Here is an 18,943-nt window from a genome sequence, read left to right as displayed (position 1 = left end):
GCGGAGAACACAGTAGCACCTAAATTGCTCTCTTACCCTCAGGTGCACACAATCTAACCTCCAAGCAAAGGTTTTTGGGGGAAAAATCTATATGTTTTGGGTTGTGACAGGAACCTGAAAACACCATAGAAAACACACATCATGGGGCTCTTTTAGACTACATGCGATTTCGATTTTGATGCGATTTTACATGCAATTCTGATTTTTTTTTTTCAGCATTTTTCAACTTGTGTTGGTAGCATCCAGTGAAAATCAGAATAGCGATTTACAGCATAAAAGAAACCATACATGGGGAAAACATAGAAATTGCAAAGAGCCAGAATACTTGGTGGCGCTTCAACTGAAGACTTTAGTGCATCATAGCAAGAGCTTTACTGGATAAAAAAATGGTTATTCTCAGAGAGTTCTGAAAAAGCACTGAGAAGAGCAAAACTGCGAGATTGGAGTGCTGTCTTGTGGTCAAAGGAAAGGAAGGCTCTAATGCTTTGTAGGAAACATGCTATCAAAGAATTGTTGCCCTGTCTCGGCTGCAGTGATAGGGACTAACATACAATGGCATGTACTAGCAATCATCAACATGAGTGAAAGTCTGGCAACGAAATAGCCGTCCCGTCGAATCTGCCTACATTCAGTGACAAATGCATAGGCAGGAGGGTTAGGGTTAGGCCCTGTTTACACTTAATCAGTTGCTCTCAGTTATAACTAAAAGGTCAACTGATTTTCAAAGTAAGGCTTGGTTCACACCTGCATTTGCCAAGGAACCGGCTGTATGGTTCCGTGGTCCGTTCCTCTGAACAGACAAAGAAATTCTGCAGGCCCTAATTTTCCGGACCATTTTGATCAACGGAACGGACATGGAAGGTTTTGCAGCTACATAGTAACAAATAGAAAACTGACAGTTTACAGCACACTGGCTGTAAAAACTGACAGTTTTTCCTGATCCTGATGGCCGGATCAGTACGACCGGCTCCGCAAAAAAACGCTAATGTGAACCAGACCTACTCTACTGTAAGTCCCATGTTTTCCTATGGCACCTTTTACACTTAACGCGTTTTAATTGAAATCTTTTCACAATGCACTGCTATGGAGAAGAAAAAAAATATGTCCCAACTGATTAAAGGTGCGTACACACGCACTACAGCAGCCAACGACGGGTCCTTCGGCACCTCCCGCTGGGCGGGTTTTCAGCAGACTGTAGTTCGTGTGTATGCACTGTCGGCGGACTGATAAGGCTGTTCCTGAACGATCCGCCAGGCCTTATCAGTCCGCCGACAGTGCATACACACGCACTACAGTCTGCTGAAAACCCGCCCAGTGGGAGGTGTCGACGGACCCGTCGTTGGCTGCTGTAGTGCGTGTTTACGCACCTTAAAGAGGAACTCCAGTGAACATTTTACTGCTGCTGGTAGTGTCCGTCACTCTGTTATTTTCTTTTAACCTATTGTAAATGTGTGAATCTGTTATTTTCACATTTACCTATTGTAAATGTGTGAATTATATAATGTATTTATTATGTTGAGCACTTTGTTACTCTATCACTAGAGCACGTATCTCTCCTGACTACGTTTCCAATTCAGGAAATGAAACATGTTGAGTTTGGTGTAGGGTTTCAATGAATACTAGTGTGAACTTGGAGGATGGTCTTTTGACCCTAAACTCTTACCTCCAGTCCACTTTTTCGCATTAATACCATATGGTCAGAAAATTGGATTCTTTTTAATGTAACTTCATTAAAAGTTAAGTTTTATTACTTTTCTAATAGGGTATATCAAATGTTTTTGTAACATTTTACTGCTGGCAGGTGATGTAGCTGCTGCTTGGTTTTTGGCAGTTGGAAACAGCTGTAAACAGCTATTTCCCACAATGCATCAAGGTTCACAGACAGGAAACTGCCAAAAGTTCGAACTTTTTTTGTGGGAGTGGTTTCTTGTGGGAGGAGTTTCACCACAATATCAGTCATACAGCGCCCCCTGATGGTCTGTTTGTGAAAAGGAATAGATTTCTCATGTAAAAGGGGGTATCAGCTACTGATTAAGATAAAGTTCAATTTTTGTTCAGAGTTTCTCTTAGGGAGAGGGAGGGGATAGTAAAGTCTATGGGATGTCAGTTAGTTCAACGATGTAGGCTATTTCATTGGAGCATGGGCAGTACTATACACAGTGTCTACTGTATACATTAATAAATATCATGAATTTTCAGGAACCATAGTGGTGCTCCCGCTGCCTATTGTGCTCCCTCCCCTCCCTCTTTCTCTTAGTAGGGATTTTCTGACGTTTATCACCATGCAAGAAAGCTGTAGTTTGATGTCAGATAGCCTAGCATGGGAGGTGTATGTAGCACTGTTCACACAACAAGTGCCCGATATAACAAGAACAATTACATGTAATAATAGGCTATTGTACTGCCACACTGAAAGTTGTCTAGCTCATTTCTGTGACTGGAGATCAGTTACTATTCATCTGTTGTCACTGTGCATATTCTGTATGCTGGCTCTCATTTCCTTGTTTTGTTGGTAAAATGAAATATATTTGCCTGAAGTAAACCAACGCCTTCTCTCCCTCCACCAGTGTAAAGATTTATAGCTCCTCGGCCGTCGTTTTCTTGAATAATATGTATTGCTCTCCCAGCTCTTGAAGGTAAACAAGATTGTCTGAGCAGTAAGTATGAGAAAGGCCTGCACTGACATGCTTCCAGCACTAGCACATAGCCTGCCTCATTCACTTCCAATAAAACTGCTATTAATACAGGCAGTTGTTAGATCATCTGATAACATTCAACAAGTTAGTGAGCACAAAATGTTTCTTCTAAAAAAATGTACTAAATAGTTTTAAAGGGAATGTATAGCTTGTTTCATTTACACTATTTAATATTATAATGAAAAACAGTGAAGTGAATTTTTTTTTTAAAATTGCATACTTACCTCAGTAAAGGGAAGCCTTTAGATAGCCCAGCGACTTCTCCTATCTTCCTCGAGCCAACCAATCCAGAGCTGGGTCCCCCAACGCATATCCAACAAGGTTTTTTTCTCCTATGCATGAATGGCTTTGTGCTGCTGCACAGGCAAGGACCATACAGATCATACTCAAGCAAGCACAGTACAATGCACGACCAGGAAGAAAATGAGGGCCCAGCCAACAGCGATTGGCTGAAGTAAGACAAGGAAAGCCTCTGGCCAATCTAGAGCCTTCCATCTACTTAGATACTGTAAGTATCAAACTTTAAAGAATAACTGTTGCGGAAATCTTAAAATGCATGTAAACGCATACATATAAGAAGTACATTTCTTCCATAGTAAAATGAGCCATAAATTACTTCTCTCCTATGTTGCTGTCACTCACAGTAAGTGGTAGAAATCTGACATTACCGACAGGTTTTGGGCTCTCTATAGGGGATTTTAGCATGGCCTTTATTTCTTATAAAGATGCTCCCTGAAAGAGATTTATACAAAGATGCTGGCCAGCCTCCCTGCTCACTGTACACTATTTTGGCAGTTGGACGGGGCAACTGCCATTCATTAAAGGGACTCCGAGCAGTGCAGAAACTATGGAAAGATGCATATCATTTTAAAGCTCTCTTTCTCCTCTTTCCAATGTTATATAAACCGCCACCCTACGCCTTTTAGTTTTCACTATTTTCGCGATTGAAATTGCCGCGGCCGCAATTTCAATCGCGAAAATAGAGAAAACTAAAAGGCGTAGGGCGGCGGTTTATATATCATTAAAAAGAGGAGAAAGAGAGCTTTAAAATGATATGCATCTTTCCATAGTTACACTGTATTACACAGGGCGACTTTTTCTGCGGAATTGAGCTGCTGACACTGGGGAAAGTGTCCTCCTGTGTAATACAAGTAACTAGGGAAAGATGGATATCATTTTAAAGCTCTCTTTCTCCTCTTTCTGGCGACACCTAAATCGTCGCCCTACGCCTTTTAGTTTTCTCTATTTTCGCAATTGAAATCGCGGCCGCGGCAATTTCAATCGTGAAAATAGCGAAAACTAAAAGGCGTAGGGCAGCGATTTATATATCATTGGAAAGAGGAGAAAGAGAGCTTTAAAATGATATGCATCTTTCCATAGTTTCTGCACTGCTCGGAGTCCCTTTAAGTGCTTTTGAAAATAATGAAAACCCTGAGAACCTCCCATGAGGAGATGGCCTAGTCCAAACGTGTCAGTTCTGTCAGACTTCTACTACCTACTGTAAGTGACTGCAACATAGGAAAAAAAGTAATTTATGGCTCATTTTACTCTGGAAGAAACACACTTCTTATTTGTACAGTATATGTTTACATATATTTAAAATGTTAACTTTTTTGCGACAGAGGTCCTTTAATATTTTTTTCTTAATATTACATATTAATACTATATTTGCCATCTTCAGCCAACATACTAGTAGTTTCTAATGGTCTAGGTAAGGAGTGAACCAATGATTCAAACAAAGAGAATGCCTGTACACCAGACATGTATTGTTGCCATGGTTTCTAGCGACCTTACTTTGATTTTCTTCTTTAACCGGTAAAACAAAGTTATATCTGTTGCAGACTAAAAATGAAAGATACTATTTACCAACATTCACTTGGAAAATGGTTTGGGTAGCAGTGACATTATATTATATACATTTTTGTACAAAAGTGAAGTTACCCTCTAAGTTCAACAAGTATGTACCTGAGCAAAAGTATTTGTCGCAGATTCCCATGTTACCTGTAATACAGGACTTTCCCACAGTATTTACCCTTATGCATATATTCCCTGGAAGGAATCTTCTCATATGTCACCCAGGAGCCCTCATTGCTATTCTGTTCACAAATGTAGATGCATCATGATGAGCTTCCTGCTGTTTCCATGGCATTCCAGGCATGTTCTCGGAGACAATAATGTTACAAACATCACAAACATTCTGCACAGCACAGCTTCAGGCAGGCAGAAAGCCCCATATCTAAAGATTAAATCATATATTGTACTACTAAAATACCTACACAGATTTATTTATAAATGATACCGTCCCACAGGGGCAGGGGATTTCTACAACAACGTATGTCATTTTATCTATGAGGGGGTCTTTTGGGTGTTTACTATGTATATAAACTGATATCTTTTTGTTATCCTAATATATTTCACAGTAAAAATAATCAGGTCTTCAACAACAACAAAAACACCCTGGCCCTGAAGGACTGGACGTCTTGAGCATTTCCTTCTCCTTGACAAGCATGAGCCTCGGGCAGAATCCCACCTCTTGGCCAGATATGCTACAGGTGCTAAGCTTTTTTGTAAAGTGAATAGAGATGGTCAGTGAGATGAAAATAAATCTGATATGCATGCAAATTTCATGAAAATTCTATGCATCATAGGACTGGGCCAGTCAAAATCTTCATGAAGTGCATGTGAGTGGCCTAATTCCAAGTGGCATACAATTTGTAATACATTTGCATGTCAGCTGGAATTACCTGTACCTCATTGACCATCTTTAAAGCTGTAGGATTAGCCATACTATGCCAGGGAAAACACACATATATAAGTAGATAAATACTTGATCTACTTACATAACACATGTATTGTACTGTCCACGTTTTGATTTCAGTGAATGTTATATAGTAAATGAAGAGAATTCTGCTCCTGGTGGGAACCATGTCTTTTGCCCACAGTTTGAGGTTAAATCCTGATGTCATTTCTGCCCTTAACTTTTTTTTCTTTTCCCCCTCAATCGCTCACTTGTAAACTCAAGTGAGCAGAGGATCGTGTTTCAGATAGCCAGCTAAGCAGGGAAATAAATGGAAGAGGAGGAACCCTCAGCATGCAACTGTTTGGCACTGACTATTAAAGGGCAAGTGCTCCTAAAGTATGTGATAACTCCAAACCATAACAGCAGAAAAAGTTTTGAAAGTTTTGAATGCAGGATTAGCATCTTTATCACTTAATACACTGAGACCAATTGCTGTTGAAATTTGATTTTTATGGTGACAATTCCACTTTAAAAGTGAATCTGTCAATAGTCTTCTATAAGTGTGAGGGTCTCATGGAAAAGCAAGCTGCTACAGGTTCATACAATAAGCAGTTTGACTCACACAGGAGGAACACATCCCTCTACATATCTTCCAGCAAAGTAAACGAGCTAAAACTTTGTGCATAATATCTGACACGAAGAGTCTGTCACTTTGTCTTTAGCAGATCACTAGCACAGTGATGTACCCTATATTTAATGCATACAAACACACAGCAGGTTATCATTCATGCTGTCCACAAAAACTACTTTATTTATGATCAAATACTACTTTTGTAATTGTAACATTACCTTTCTAATTAAATAAGGCTTTCATGGTGTTTCATTGGACTGGAGACTGAATTAGAATAACATTGGTAATACCCTCTTTCCCTGAAATTAAGGCATTCCCTGAATGTAAGCCCTAGCAGGAATTTTGAGCATGCTGGAAATAAAAGTCCTACCCTGAAAGTAAGCCCTAGTGGCAGTAAGGGGAAAAAGTATGGCAACTTGTGTTTCTATAGGAGCTGATGGTCTTGCAGGCAGGTCCATGGCTCCATCATTGGGCCAATCACTGCACTAGCTGCTTATCAGAAAGTGCAGTGATTGGCCCAACAATGGAGCCATGGTCCCATATACACATTCCTGTACTTCAAAAGCTATGAGCTCAAGAACAGTGTTGCTTGTCTGTATGGAGGAGCATGTGATCAGTTTGATAAGCTAGTAGATATGCAAGCATCCCACTGCTGTGATCACTTCCTGATTTAGAATAGGATTATAGCCAATCAAAAATCAGAGCTTTACAAATCTATCACCTGATCAAATTCATTATATGCTTCTTTCTGGGTTCACATAATCACAAGCATCACTTCTTAAAGAGAACCAGAGATGAAGCACCCTCATGTATTTTACCTTATAAATCAGTGGGAACATGACAGTAAACACCTAATCTGCTCTTTGTTACATTGTTCTCTGTTTAATTTGCCTGTTATCACCTCTAAGATAAGAATCCCGACTAAGCAGTCGGCTGGCTTTGCTACAGAAAGATTATAGCTGAGACTGTGGTCTTTGGTGTCTTTTCAAGTCCAAGCCTGCCCCCTGCTGGCTTTGCTCAGAAATCATTATAGCTGAGTCATTATAGCAAAGCCAGACTCAATGCACAGTCCGGGATTCTTATCTCAGCTAGATAACAGACACTTTTAGCAGTGAGGATGAAACAGAGGGCAGGGTAGGTGTTTTCTCTAATGTTCCCACTGATTTCTATGGTAAAATACATGAGGGTGCTTCGTCTCTGGTTCACTTTAAGAAGTCTCCATATTGTCTCTAGTGATAACCTCTGCAGGTAGTTATGAAATTACCAATGCATCTGGGCCGCTGTACACACACTAGATTCTTGGCAGAGGCTTCCCCAACAGGCCGCCTTGACGAAGAACCATCCAGTGCGAGTATAAGACCTTTCATGCAGTACTATTGTTTATACAAGATAGGCTAAGATGGAGATTTTTTTCAAACTCAAAAATGTATCGATTTACTTCCGAGGCGAGGAGGATTACAATCTCTTTACTCACCTGGGGCTTTTTCCACTCCCTATCAGCCGTTTCAGTCTCTCGTCACAGCCCCAGTCTTTCCCAATGTCCCGCTGGCCTCCCATAATAACTGCGACCCACCGTCAGGGTCAGCTCTTCTGCGTTTGCACATCCACATCATATGGCAGGTACTGCGTCAGCGCAGTACTTGTGTTCAGGCGCAGTATGCGCCAGATGACGTGGACGTGTGGGCACGAATGCCCACACAGGTGCAGAAGAACCGACCCTGCCAACAGGTCACGATTACTGCGGAAAATGTTTTGTTTGTTTTTTTAGCTACAGTAACAGGCTTTTCTCAAAATGTACATAACAGAAACGTCCCATTTCACCTAAGATAATGACACTATGACCAGATGGTAATTGAATCCCCTCTCCATTTGAAGAGTTTATACAGTGATGTAAGCCTGTTATCTAGGTGATGTTTGTTGTAGGATGGACAGTAATCTGTAAAATAAGAAGTAAATTAACACTGAGCTGAGTTAAAAAAAGATAAGGGCAGAATTGATGTCACTTTTGGCATCACAGAGAAACAGCACAGATGGAAACCAGCAGATTTTTTTTTTCATAACAGGTAAGCTAAATAAATAATGTCTTATTGGATGGTTTATATGATTTTTTTTTTCAGTTGATGTTGATTCATCCCACTTTAAAGGGAAGGTTCAGGGAGGGGATTAAAAATAAATTTCCACTTACCTGGGGCTTCCTCCAGCCCGTGGCAGGCAGGAGGTGCCCTCGCCGCCGCTCCGCAGGCTCCCGGTGGTCTCCGGTGCCCGACCTGACCTGGCCAGGCCGGCTGCCAGGTCGGGCTCTTCTGCGCTCCATTTCCTGGCACTTCTGCGTCCCACGCCGGCGCGCTGACGTCATCGGATGTCCGCCGGGCTGTACTGTGCATGCGCAGTAGTTCTGCGCATGCGCAGTACAGCCCGGCGGACGTCCGATGACGTCAGCGCGCCGGCGTGGGACGCAGAAGTGCCAGGAAATGGAGCGCAGAAGAGCCCAACCTGGCAGCCGGCCTGGCCAGGTCAGGTCGGGCACCGGAGACCACCGGGAGCCTGCGAAGCGGTGGCGAGGGCACCTCCTGCCTGCCACGGGCTGGAGGAAGCCCCAGGTAAGTGGAAATTTATTTTTATTTTTTTAATCCCCTCCCTGAACCTTCCCTTTAATGCAAACCTCAAGTGTCCTAAGTGAGACAAAATTCTAGCTTGAAGATGTGAGTTTTTAGGTTGTGCCAAAAGAGGGTAACGGTAGATGAGTAGCAGATGTGTTAAGGAAGGGAGTTCCAGAGGAGGGGAGAGGATCAACAGAAGTCTTGTAAACAGGAGTGAGAGGAGGTGACCAGAGAGGAGAATTTTGTTGGTAGAGCGGAGACTTTGTGTAGGATGGTATCTGGAAATACATCTATTCCAATAAGAAGGAGCTAGGTTGTTTACTGTTAAAAAAAAAAAAGGGGCTAGGTTGTAAAGTGATTTGTAGGCAAGCGCCATGACCTGATAACAGTTTGACACTAGCAGACCATGAGAATGGGAAAGGAGATAAACCATACCTATGTCATTCAAACACCCGTGGGATAAACATTAACAGACACACATTTCCTTTAGAACGAAAGTGAGGGTGGTTTGACACCTTAAAAGGGAAGCACAGAGGAAAAAAGTACTCCCAAAGATATGTTGCATGGGGAGCAACCAACCACTTGATGTAGGTGGAGAGGCACAAACCCAACTCCACCCGGGTGTCCAGAGTATACTGGACGTGATAGCACTCTTGAGGGAAAAACAACTGGTACTAAATGTGGCTAGGCCACATGAGACCAACCCCCCCCCCCCCCCAAAGGAGAGTGAAAAGCACTAAGGGAGGTAAGAGGCACCCAGAAGTTAATAAAACTACGTTAAAAACAACTAAAAAGAAAACAAGAAGAGATGACTTACTTCAATAAAGGCAACTTCATATAACAATGACATTTATTAAGCACTGGCAATGCATTTTGTAGGTCTGAGCCCACTTCCTCAGGTCAACTGTATTGCCACAGCAGTCTGTTTACTTTAGCCAAACAATGAGCGCCTCTCCTTTGGGAGTAATTGGAGGTTTTTCCAAAGGAAATATTTTGTTTCTAAAAAAAAAAAAAAACCTATCTGAAATTGTAAATTGAAGGGAAATAGAGAAAGGGAGGCTGTAGATTGAAGGATCTACTCATTAAAAACTGGAAGGAAAAAAAACTACAGTATAATCCACGAGTGCACTCCCCGGAACAAATGATATCAGTGGAATGTTAAACTGTAACATTCAGGGAAATGTTCATTTATTCTTTTTGATAACATATCAGTGGAATATTGAAATAGCCAGTGTTCTCTGCTTTTGTACATTGTGTAGTCTGTAGGAAAATTCCTGGACATTTGGACGCCCTCCCTGGCCATACATAGAGCTGCTACCAATTGTGAGGCCTTGGCAGTTCCTGTTTACAAACAAAGACAGATTAGCATGTATTTGTGGAAAAGGAATCCATCTACTTTCCCTGAGAACAGCCTTATTTAAGATATCTGAAAAACCTGTATTCCTCCAGGAAGCATTTTGTCTCTAAGTTAAAAATATAGACAGAATTTTGTATGTGGAGGCTAGACAGATAAGCCAGGCATAAGGTCATCTATGGGTGTATGAAAGTGAAAAGAATCTCATAGAGCCATATCAATCCCTGCTATGTGCTGAGAAGGACAAAAGTCCGAAACAGGCTGTCTACATGTGGGGCTGATGTGGCTCTTTAAAATGTAAAGCTATGGGCTTGCTATACACCAGTGGATCTGGATGCAAGCCTGGCTTCAAGGGCACAAAGATTCCATTTGCATAATCATTAGCGGTGCATTGTGGGTTACCACAGATATTCATTTAAAGCTGAATTATCGCAAGTACCTTCCGGTTTAAAAAGGCAAATGACACCAAGCAATGATTTTTAGTAGGAGGGCTTTTCTTTTTAGTCCCCTATACTTTCCTAGTGGTTTGGGGCACCACAAGCTGATTGGTTACTCTGTATAGACATTAAGTGACTGGAGTTTTGTTTGTTTTGTTTTTTTGGGGGGTGAGTCTCCTGTAAATATCCCATATCCATAACAACATGTATACTACATATTTGTACAGTTATTATTAGTCAAAGAGAAATATTTTCAGATTGCGCCTTACATCGCAGAATATCAGAACCAAATAATGTATTAAGATGAAATGGGGCTCTAGGCAAGGCGCTAGGTTTGCCTCATCCTGATGGTCCTTTTGGCAATCTGTGGTGGTAGATGGGATAGAGAAAGGAGCATGTGTGACCCCTGGCACACACTAGGTCCAAGGCACCTGTCGGGGTTGCCTTGTGCATGATTCTGCTATGACCATATCTATATAGTAATGCTAGGTACACACCATACAACTCTCTGTTAGATTTTCTGTAAAGCCTGGTACACACCATGCAATTTTCCATCAGATAGATGGGTCGATAGATAATTTCTGACAGATCCGATCGGACTCCCGATCATTTTTCTGATCGATTTTCTAATCACTTCTATGCAAATTGATCAGGAAAAATGATCGGAAATCAGATCAGACCTGTCCAAAATTATCTATTCAATCCATTTATCTGACGTGAATTGCATGGTGTGTACCAGGGTTTAGATTTACCTACCAGATAAGAATTTTTCTTCAACATGTTGGAAAAAATCTATCTGGCAGGTAAATCTAACAGAAAATTGTATGGTGTGTACCTAGCAGCCTTTGATGAATTGATGCCATTAGTGATTGCATTCTCATTAGTGACAGGAAGCTGAATAATCTGAATTATTTTTGTTTGCTATGATATGTTACGGCCAGACCTGAAGTCTGGCCACTTAGGGTTCGGGCCGGTCAAAACTAGAAGTGGTCTTGCTGCGGCCAATGTGCGAAATGAATACATTCCTGGCGGCTCAGATCTTCTACCCCGGCTTAAGCTCCTCCCCCTGACCCCCTCTTATTTAGATCTGGCTGCCGGGGACACACGCAGTAGAACCAGAGTTGTTCGTCACGGGCAGGAAAGCAGGGATTCCTGTCAGAAGCAACGTCTGCAGCATTCCCGCTCTGCTTCCCCGCCGCGATGAACAACTCTGGCTGCACTGCGTGTATCCCCGGCTGCCAGAAGCCAATAGGAGGGGCAGGAGCCAGAGCCGGGGGACAGGAACGGCGGACTGGCCGCCTGGAATTCATTCATTTTGCACATTGCCCGCAGCGGGACAGCCACTTCTAGTTTTGACCAGTCAGAACCCGAAGTGGCCAGACTTCGGGTTCTGGTCATAACAGATATACAGAATTTGGCAGTCCTGTCTACAAAAGCAACTAATGGTTTTTACTGCAATAATGTGTAAAACTCTGGAAACAAAAGCAGTATGAAACAAAGTACTCTTCCAAAGGGATGGAGGTTTTTTCAGATATATTTGTAATAACTGCTATAACTTAAGAGGTGCATTTATTTCATGCATCGTGGAGCTTCCATTTAACTTTATTTGCAATGAGACCAGCGATATAGCATTGATTTATTTCATTAAAGCACCAGGAATTTCGTCATGGAATTATCTAATCAGGATTTAATGCAGACTGTATTTACTTAGAAAGTGCCCCGCTGACTAACCACTGACAACTCTCCTTGTAACAATACTGGCCAGTGTCCTAATGAAATCTGGCTTGATAACCTTGTAGACAACTTCTGTAATGTAATATGACTAATGCTCCAAAAATGATGCTGACTTTGCAGCACTATTTATTTTCTATTAATGGATTATAAAAGAACATTGATGCACATTAGATAATGTATTCCTGGGTTAATCTTTTTTATCTCTGTATCTTCTATCTGTAAAGTAAATATTCATCTTACTTGGACAGACAATATTTTATTTTGACAACATTCTCACCGTGAATCCCCAAAACTTTGTGAAAGCATTGGGATGGACACCAAATAAGAAAAAGATTTGAAAAAAAATCAAAATGTATACCTTTTATTTTATTTTTGCACTTTCATGTTTTTAATATTACCTAAGCTGTTTGTTTTGTCACTACTACATACACACAGAAAACCCTATTCACACTAGGGCGCTCAGCGGGCGATTCTCGCTAATCACCAAAGGGCTGGCACTTCTTGAAGCGCAAGCGCAATATTAACCCTATGACAGTGATCTCACTGCTGCGATTGCCGCCGATCGCGGGCGTTTCGCGATTAACGGCAATCACAAAACGTGTTGCCTGCAGCATTTTCTCACGATACAGGAGCGATCGTGATACAGTGCTTATAAAAGCAACTTTTCTTTGCAGTGGGCCCTCAGCCACCAGAACAAGTAGATTACTTATCTTATACTGATACCACTAATTGCACACGTGTTTCAAGTGTGTGGTTCAGGTACTGCACAAGCAGGAATGTTCATCTGTAAAACCAGGCAACTGCCATTTTTTAACGTAAACCCTAAAGGGGCCCATACACTCAGCTGATTTTTGACCGATTGATCGATCGAAATCGATTGATCGCAAATCGATTGACCAATCGATCGATTTGCGGCCGATTTTGATCGATTTCAATCGATCTGACATGTTGGGAAATGTAGGCTTATCTCTTGAGATGGCTTATCATTTTGCATTGGACCTAATGGAAATCTGATGGCAAAAAATGCCATCAGATCGATTTTCAATAGATTTCATACTGAAATCTATTGGAAATCTGTTCCTAGTAAAAAAATGTTCCTAAACACATCAGATAGATCAGAAAATCTATCTGATGATCTATCTGCTGCTAATCTAACGAGTGTACGGCCACCTTAATGCTGGACATACACGGAGCGTTTGCTCCTTATCAATCGAGCCGCTGATGGCTCGATTGATAATATCCGACAGGTCCGATGACCCGCTGGATAGATTCCCCGCTCGATCCCCGCGGGCGGACAATAGTGGGGAATCGAGGGGAAGATAAGGAGCGTCCGCGGGGACGAGCAGGGATCGATCCAGGGGCCGGCGGGGATGCGCCAGGATCAAGCCAGCGGCTCGATCCGGCACATAATCTTATCCGTGTATGCCTAGCATAAGAGTTAAAAAAGGCCCCAATTATTTTAATCTTTAACTTAAATGAAGAAAGCAAAAGGAGTCCGACGGAAGAACAGAGAATCTCTGGAAGACCAGAGAAGCCTCTGCACCACCTAGAGGCTTCCCCCTACTGAGGTAAGTATCTAACTTTTTATGTGATTTCAGGTTTCTTTTAAAGGACACCTGGAGTGAGAGATATATGGAGGCTGCCATATTTATCTCCTCTTAAACAATAGCACTTTCCTGGCAGTCCTGCTGATGAAATTTGCATGCTGGTTCAGGGTCTATGGTTAAACGTTTTTAGAGGCAGAGGCCACTAATACATTAAGCCATAGATCCTGAACTAGCATTCAGATGAGATGTTTCTGACAAAAATGTCAAGAGTAGCCCCATGCTTGTTTCAGGTGTGTGATTCAGACACTACTGCAGCCAAAGAGATCAGCAGGACAGCTAGGCAAATGGTATTGTTTACAAGGAAATAAATATGGCCGCCTCCATATCCCTCTTATGTCAGGTAACCTTTAAAGAGAACCCGAGGTGGGTTTGAAGAATATTATCTGCATACAGAGGCTGGATCTGCCTATACAGCCCAGCCTCTGTTGCTATCCCAAACCCCCCTAAGGTCCCTCTGCACTCTGCAATCCCTCATAAATCACAGCCACGCTGCTGACACACAGCTTGTCAGAGCTGGCTGTGTTTATCTCTATAGTGTCAATCTGCTGCTCTCCTCGCCTCCTGCAGAACTCCGGTCCCCGCCTGCATCCCTTCCCTCCCTGCTGATTGGAGGGAAGGGACGGGGGCTGGGACCGGAGCTATGCAGGAGGCGGGGGAGCAGCCGAGACTGACACTACAGATGTAAACACAGCCTCACAGCATGGCTGTGATTTATGAGGGATTGCAGAGTGCAGGAGGACCTTAGTGGGGTTTGGGATAGCAACAGAGGCTGGGCTGTATAGGCAGATCCAGCATCTGTATGCAGATAACATTCTTTAAACACACCTCGTGTTCTCTTTAAAAAGAAACAGAGATGGCAGCCTCCATTTCCCTCTCACCACCTTACTGTTTATTGAAATTCTATTTTAATGAGCTGCTCTGGGCATCTACAGGCAGTCAACGGTGTATGCTGTCAGCAAAGTGTTGCTACTGAGCTATGATATGAGAGCATGAGAGTTTTGTTTATTATATCCCTTGTGTCAGATTTATCAGACTTATAAGACTAGGTGGGACTGCCGTTTGTGACATGGTCCTGTGACATGAAGGATTTGCTCATTCCTCTAGTGTTAGTATGGCCTTAAAGTGTAAAGAGCCAGTTACCGGGGCTGATCGCGGCGGAACGGCAGACCGCAGGAGGATGGCGTGGGACTCACACCTGTTTATGCTGCTGGAAGAAGTTGCAGGTGAGTAGTAAATGTTCCTTTTACAACAGCTCTGGTTTATATTAAGGTGCCCATTAACGGTACAGTGTTTTCAACAGATGCAATCTTTCAATGTGTTTTTCTATGATTGAATTGTACAGAAAACTGTGCAGAGTGTGGCAAAAATTCTATGTTTGATAGGAAGTTCTATGATTGATTGTAACAGAAAATGTAATCGATCCGAATGTTGGATTTTATGATCGTATTGGAAGAAAGAAAATGCTTTAATCAAGCTGTTAATGGGAACAATTGATAATTACCCTCCAATTGCTTTCGATCATAAAAAAAAGATTGCATTTGATGAAAAAATTGTACCATTAATGAGCATCTATAGAGAGAGGATGGTACGGAAGCCATAAAAGACACTAAGTTGCAAGTTTTGGTTCAGATTCAGAGAAATTTACAATTTGATCTCACCAATAGTTAAATTAATTTAGCTAGAGGGCTTGCCATGAACAACAGATGAATGCCAGACGTTCAGCACACAAGCTATGTTACCCGAGTAAGTACACATGCAACGTTTTCATGTTTGACAGGAATGGACCGTTGGCTACCCTGGAGATAAACTGCATGTTTCAAGCAGTACATAAATAAATACACATACTTGTGTCCTGCTGCTGACAGTAATCTCTTCCTTCTCCCTCACACTGCATACTATTCATTTTTCACCAACACTTTATTAATCATTACTAGATTTTCCCAAATCTCATTTGTTTGTCAACCTATAGTGGCAATGTATATTTCGAAAAATAATCCAGCATACACCACTCATAGTGCTGAAAGTGTTTTCTGTGACGTGGTTCTTATTATATTTATATTTATTTTGGAAAAAATCTCCAAGAAAAGATTTATTCATTTATTTGTGTTTGAGTGTTTTGCTCGAGGCCGGCTTCAAATTATGGATTGGCATTAGCATTGTGGTTTGGGGATTACCGTGTTAGTAGTATCGTTAGTAGTAATCCCCATCCCTAATGCGGTAATTCCCATCTGGCAGCCGGCCAAGCAGGAAGTGAAGCTCACTTCCTAAGGCCGATGCGATCACGTGCGTGGAAGCGTATTGCAAAAAAATATGCTTCCGTGCATAAAAAAGTAAAACCTGCAGCGGGTATTCACACAGACACATAGACTTACATGAATTCCGGTCTACCTGCACTGTGCCGCAAGTCGATGCAGAACCGTACTGTAACGTACATCTGTAATTACCACACCCCCAAGTGTGAAAAGGACCTGAGTGAAATGCCCGTTGAGTAAAGGCTGCCATCATCAGCTCTTCCCACTTAATTGGACTCCTGTGCACAGAACACACCATGCTTTCACTACTGCTAATACTGATTGAACAATATGAGCCTTTTACACAGAGAATGCAGGCAATCAGAGGAGTACAAACCTTATCCTGCTGACTCAGAGGTCTGTTTACCTCTAACTTCCTTGCCTTTCCCTTTTATACTATATATCTTCTCTGATTAGATTTATTAGTGAGACCTAAAGACAAGCAAAGAACCTAGAATTGTCTGGATAGCGTACTGGTTAAGTGCTCTGCTTCTGACACAGGAGGCCAGGGTTTGAATCTCTGCTCTGCCTGTTCAGTAAGCTAGCACCTATTCAGCAAAGAGTGTGCAATAGTGACTGCAACTCTGGCGCTTTGAGTCAAGCCTGATATAAATGTTCTGTGTCTTCTCTGTCTTGTGTGTCTAAGATAGCTGCATCATTCGAATCACAGTGACCCAATAACAGGTAGCATTATATTACAATAGGCATATACATCCAACTCATCAAACATTAATTGAATGCTGTAAGTAAGTGATATGAGACACTTGTAATGAATGTATTGGGAGAGCAATGCTCTCATGCAGCGCTCGGCCAAATCTATCCGCCAGGCTGCTTGCTGGCCGAGGCATCTGAGGGCATCAGGGGCTGCTGTATACTGTACATACTAGATTCAAGTTTCATCTAGCCTGTGTGCACAGAAATGGTAAATTAGATACTAGTAACTTTTGAGTTGATGCAGGTTTTATATTGATTGTATATATTTATGTACAGTAGTTTGGAACTGTAGTATGTAGAGTAGTTTGGAACTGGACCAACCCAATGCAGCAGCTGATGATTTTAACTGATCCTTTTTCAAGCTACATATAATTGCATTAAATTAAGATATTTTCTTCAATTTTTAATAATTAGCATCTCATTAACCATCTCTACACTGCTATAATTTACAGAGCAGGACTCTGGGTTGTGCGTTCCAAGCCAGGCAGTATTTATCAAACTGTTATAAGGCGGCATCTTCAGCGTAACGCCACCTGTCCTGTGGTTCACAGTTTCCCGCCCTCTGACAACCTATTATAGAGTTCTCCTTCAATTGCATTAGAAGTATTATTTCTCTCTTACAAGGTAAAATGACCAATGACCTTCCGTTTTCTTAGCAAAATGTTATTTAGGTAAACCAAGGTTAGGTTAATTACTGGTAAAGGACACTGCCTCTGACACAGGAGACCTGGGTTCGAATCTTGGCTCTTGCTGTTCAGTAAGCCAGCACCTATTCAGTGAGACCTTGGGCAAGACTCCCTAACACTGCTATTGCCTACAGAGTGCGCGCTAGTGGCTGCAGTTCTGGCGTTTTGAGTCCACCAGGATAAAAGCCCAATATAAATGTCCTGTGTCTTGTCTTGGTCTATTTTTCAAATTGCTAATGTTTCCATTAAACTGGTATTTTGGAATCTGTCACCTACAGAAAGAACTGTAAATTCAGGTAAGCCTGCTTATAGCTATTGGTCCATATGTTCTCACTAGGGGCTGCTAAACCCAGAAGATATAGATCTTATGATTTGCAAGTGAGATAAGTTCTTCCTGTGAGAAGTTACTAAAGTCATTAGAGTTGAACAAACTACACTTACCTCGCCTCCGCTGCATGGCAGAGCCTGTGAGTATCGAGATGTGCAAAGCGCTGCTTTATCATGGACGTCATCCTCCATCTGAAAGGTTGTTGTGCAGTTTGTTGCAAAATATTTATATGGAAGCCAGCTGAGGCCAAAGTCCTGCGATCTCTCCAGAATCATGGCTGCAGGTCTAGGAGACTTAAACACCATAATCAGATGTGTGAAATAAAAGGCAGATTCCAGATTTAGTTGGATAATGTCCCGCTGAGTGTCTCTGGCTGACTGCCACCATGTACGCGGTAGTTTGAACGTTGAATCCGCCATTGCCGAGGAAGGATGTGAAAATCTGGGCACTGCAGCATTGCACTTGTTGCACTTTGGCTCAGAACAAGTTCCATGTAGATTTTCACTGTATGTGCAATAGAGTTCTGTGCCATTAATGCCACATGTAGTATCTGTCCATAAGCTCCGTCCAATAGCTAAGTTGCCCATTTTTGGGTTACATGCTTTTTCTCGGTGAGATACAATTGTAGCCATAGTGCTAAGCCCTGTTATAAAAGAAAAGTAAAACTGTCATTCATATTTCCTTGAGTCTAATATGACACCAAATCATGGATCAGATCAGTTCAAACGCAACGTTTACAGCATACAAACGTAAAACATATTAAAGCAGCAGGGACAGCAATACTATCCCAGAAAAAAAAGACATATATAAGTAGATAAATACTTTTACGTAACATATGTATTGTACTGTCCACGTTTTTTATTTTGGTTAATTTTATATAGTAAATAAAGAGAAAACTGTTTCAGGCACTTTCCAACTTTGTTGCCTCTGACTGAAGCCAATCCTGATGTCATTTCCTCCTTTGCTATTTTTTCTCCTATAAACTGTACTGTCATATCTAGCTTGCTTTGTAAACACATGTGAGCACAGCATAGATCGTGTTTCAGCAGCCTCTCCCTTCTCTTGTCACAGCAGAAACATTGATGATTATATTGGAATGCTTGCAATGTAGGGTCAGGTTGTAGA

General features: G+C 41.9%; 1 protein-coding gene across 1 annotated transcript in view; it reads right to left on the bottom strand.

The window, feature by feature from the left end:
* Positions 1 to 18,943, bottom strand: part of NTN4 (netrin 4) — a 166,299-nt gene that overhangs the window by 103,433 nt on the left and 43,923 nt on the right. The window contains exon 2 of the mRNA XM_068276785.1: positions 17,932 to 18,461. Within this exon, the coding sequence (XP_068132886.1) occupies positions 17,932 to 18,461 (530 nt within the window). The remainder of the gene's footprint in view (positions 1 to 17,931; positions 18,462 to 18,943) is intronic.

The sequence above is a fragment of the Hyperolius riggenbachi genome, chromosome 3, assembly GCF_040937935.1.
Source record: "Hyperolius riggenbachi isolate aHypRig1 chromosome 3, aHypRig1.pri, whole genome shotgun sequence".
Lineage (NCBI taxonomy): Eukaryota > Metazoa > Chordata > Amphibia > Anura > Hyperoliidae > Hyperolius > Hyperolius riggenbachi.
This window is presented reverse-complemented; position numbering and strand designations above follow the sequence as displayed.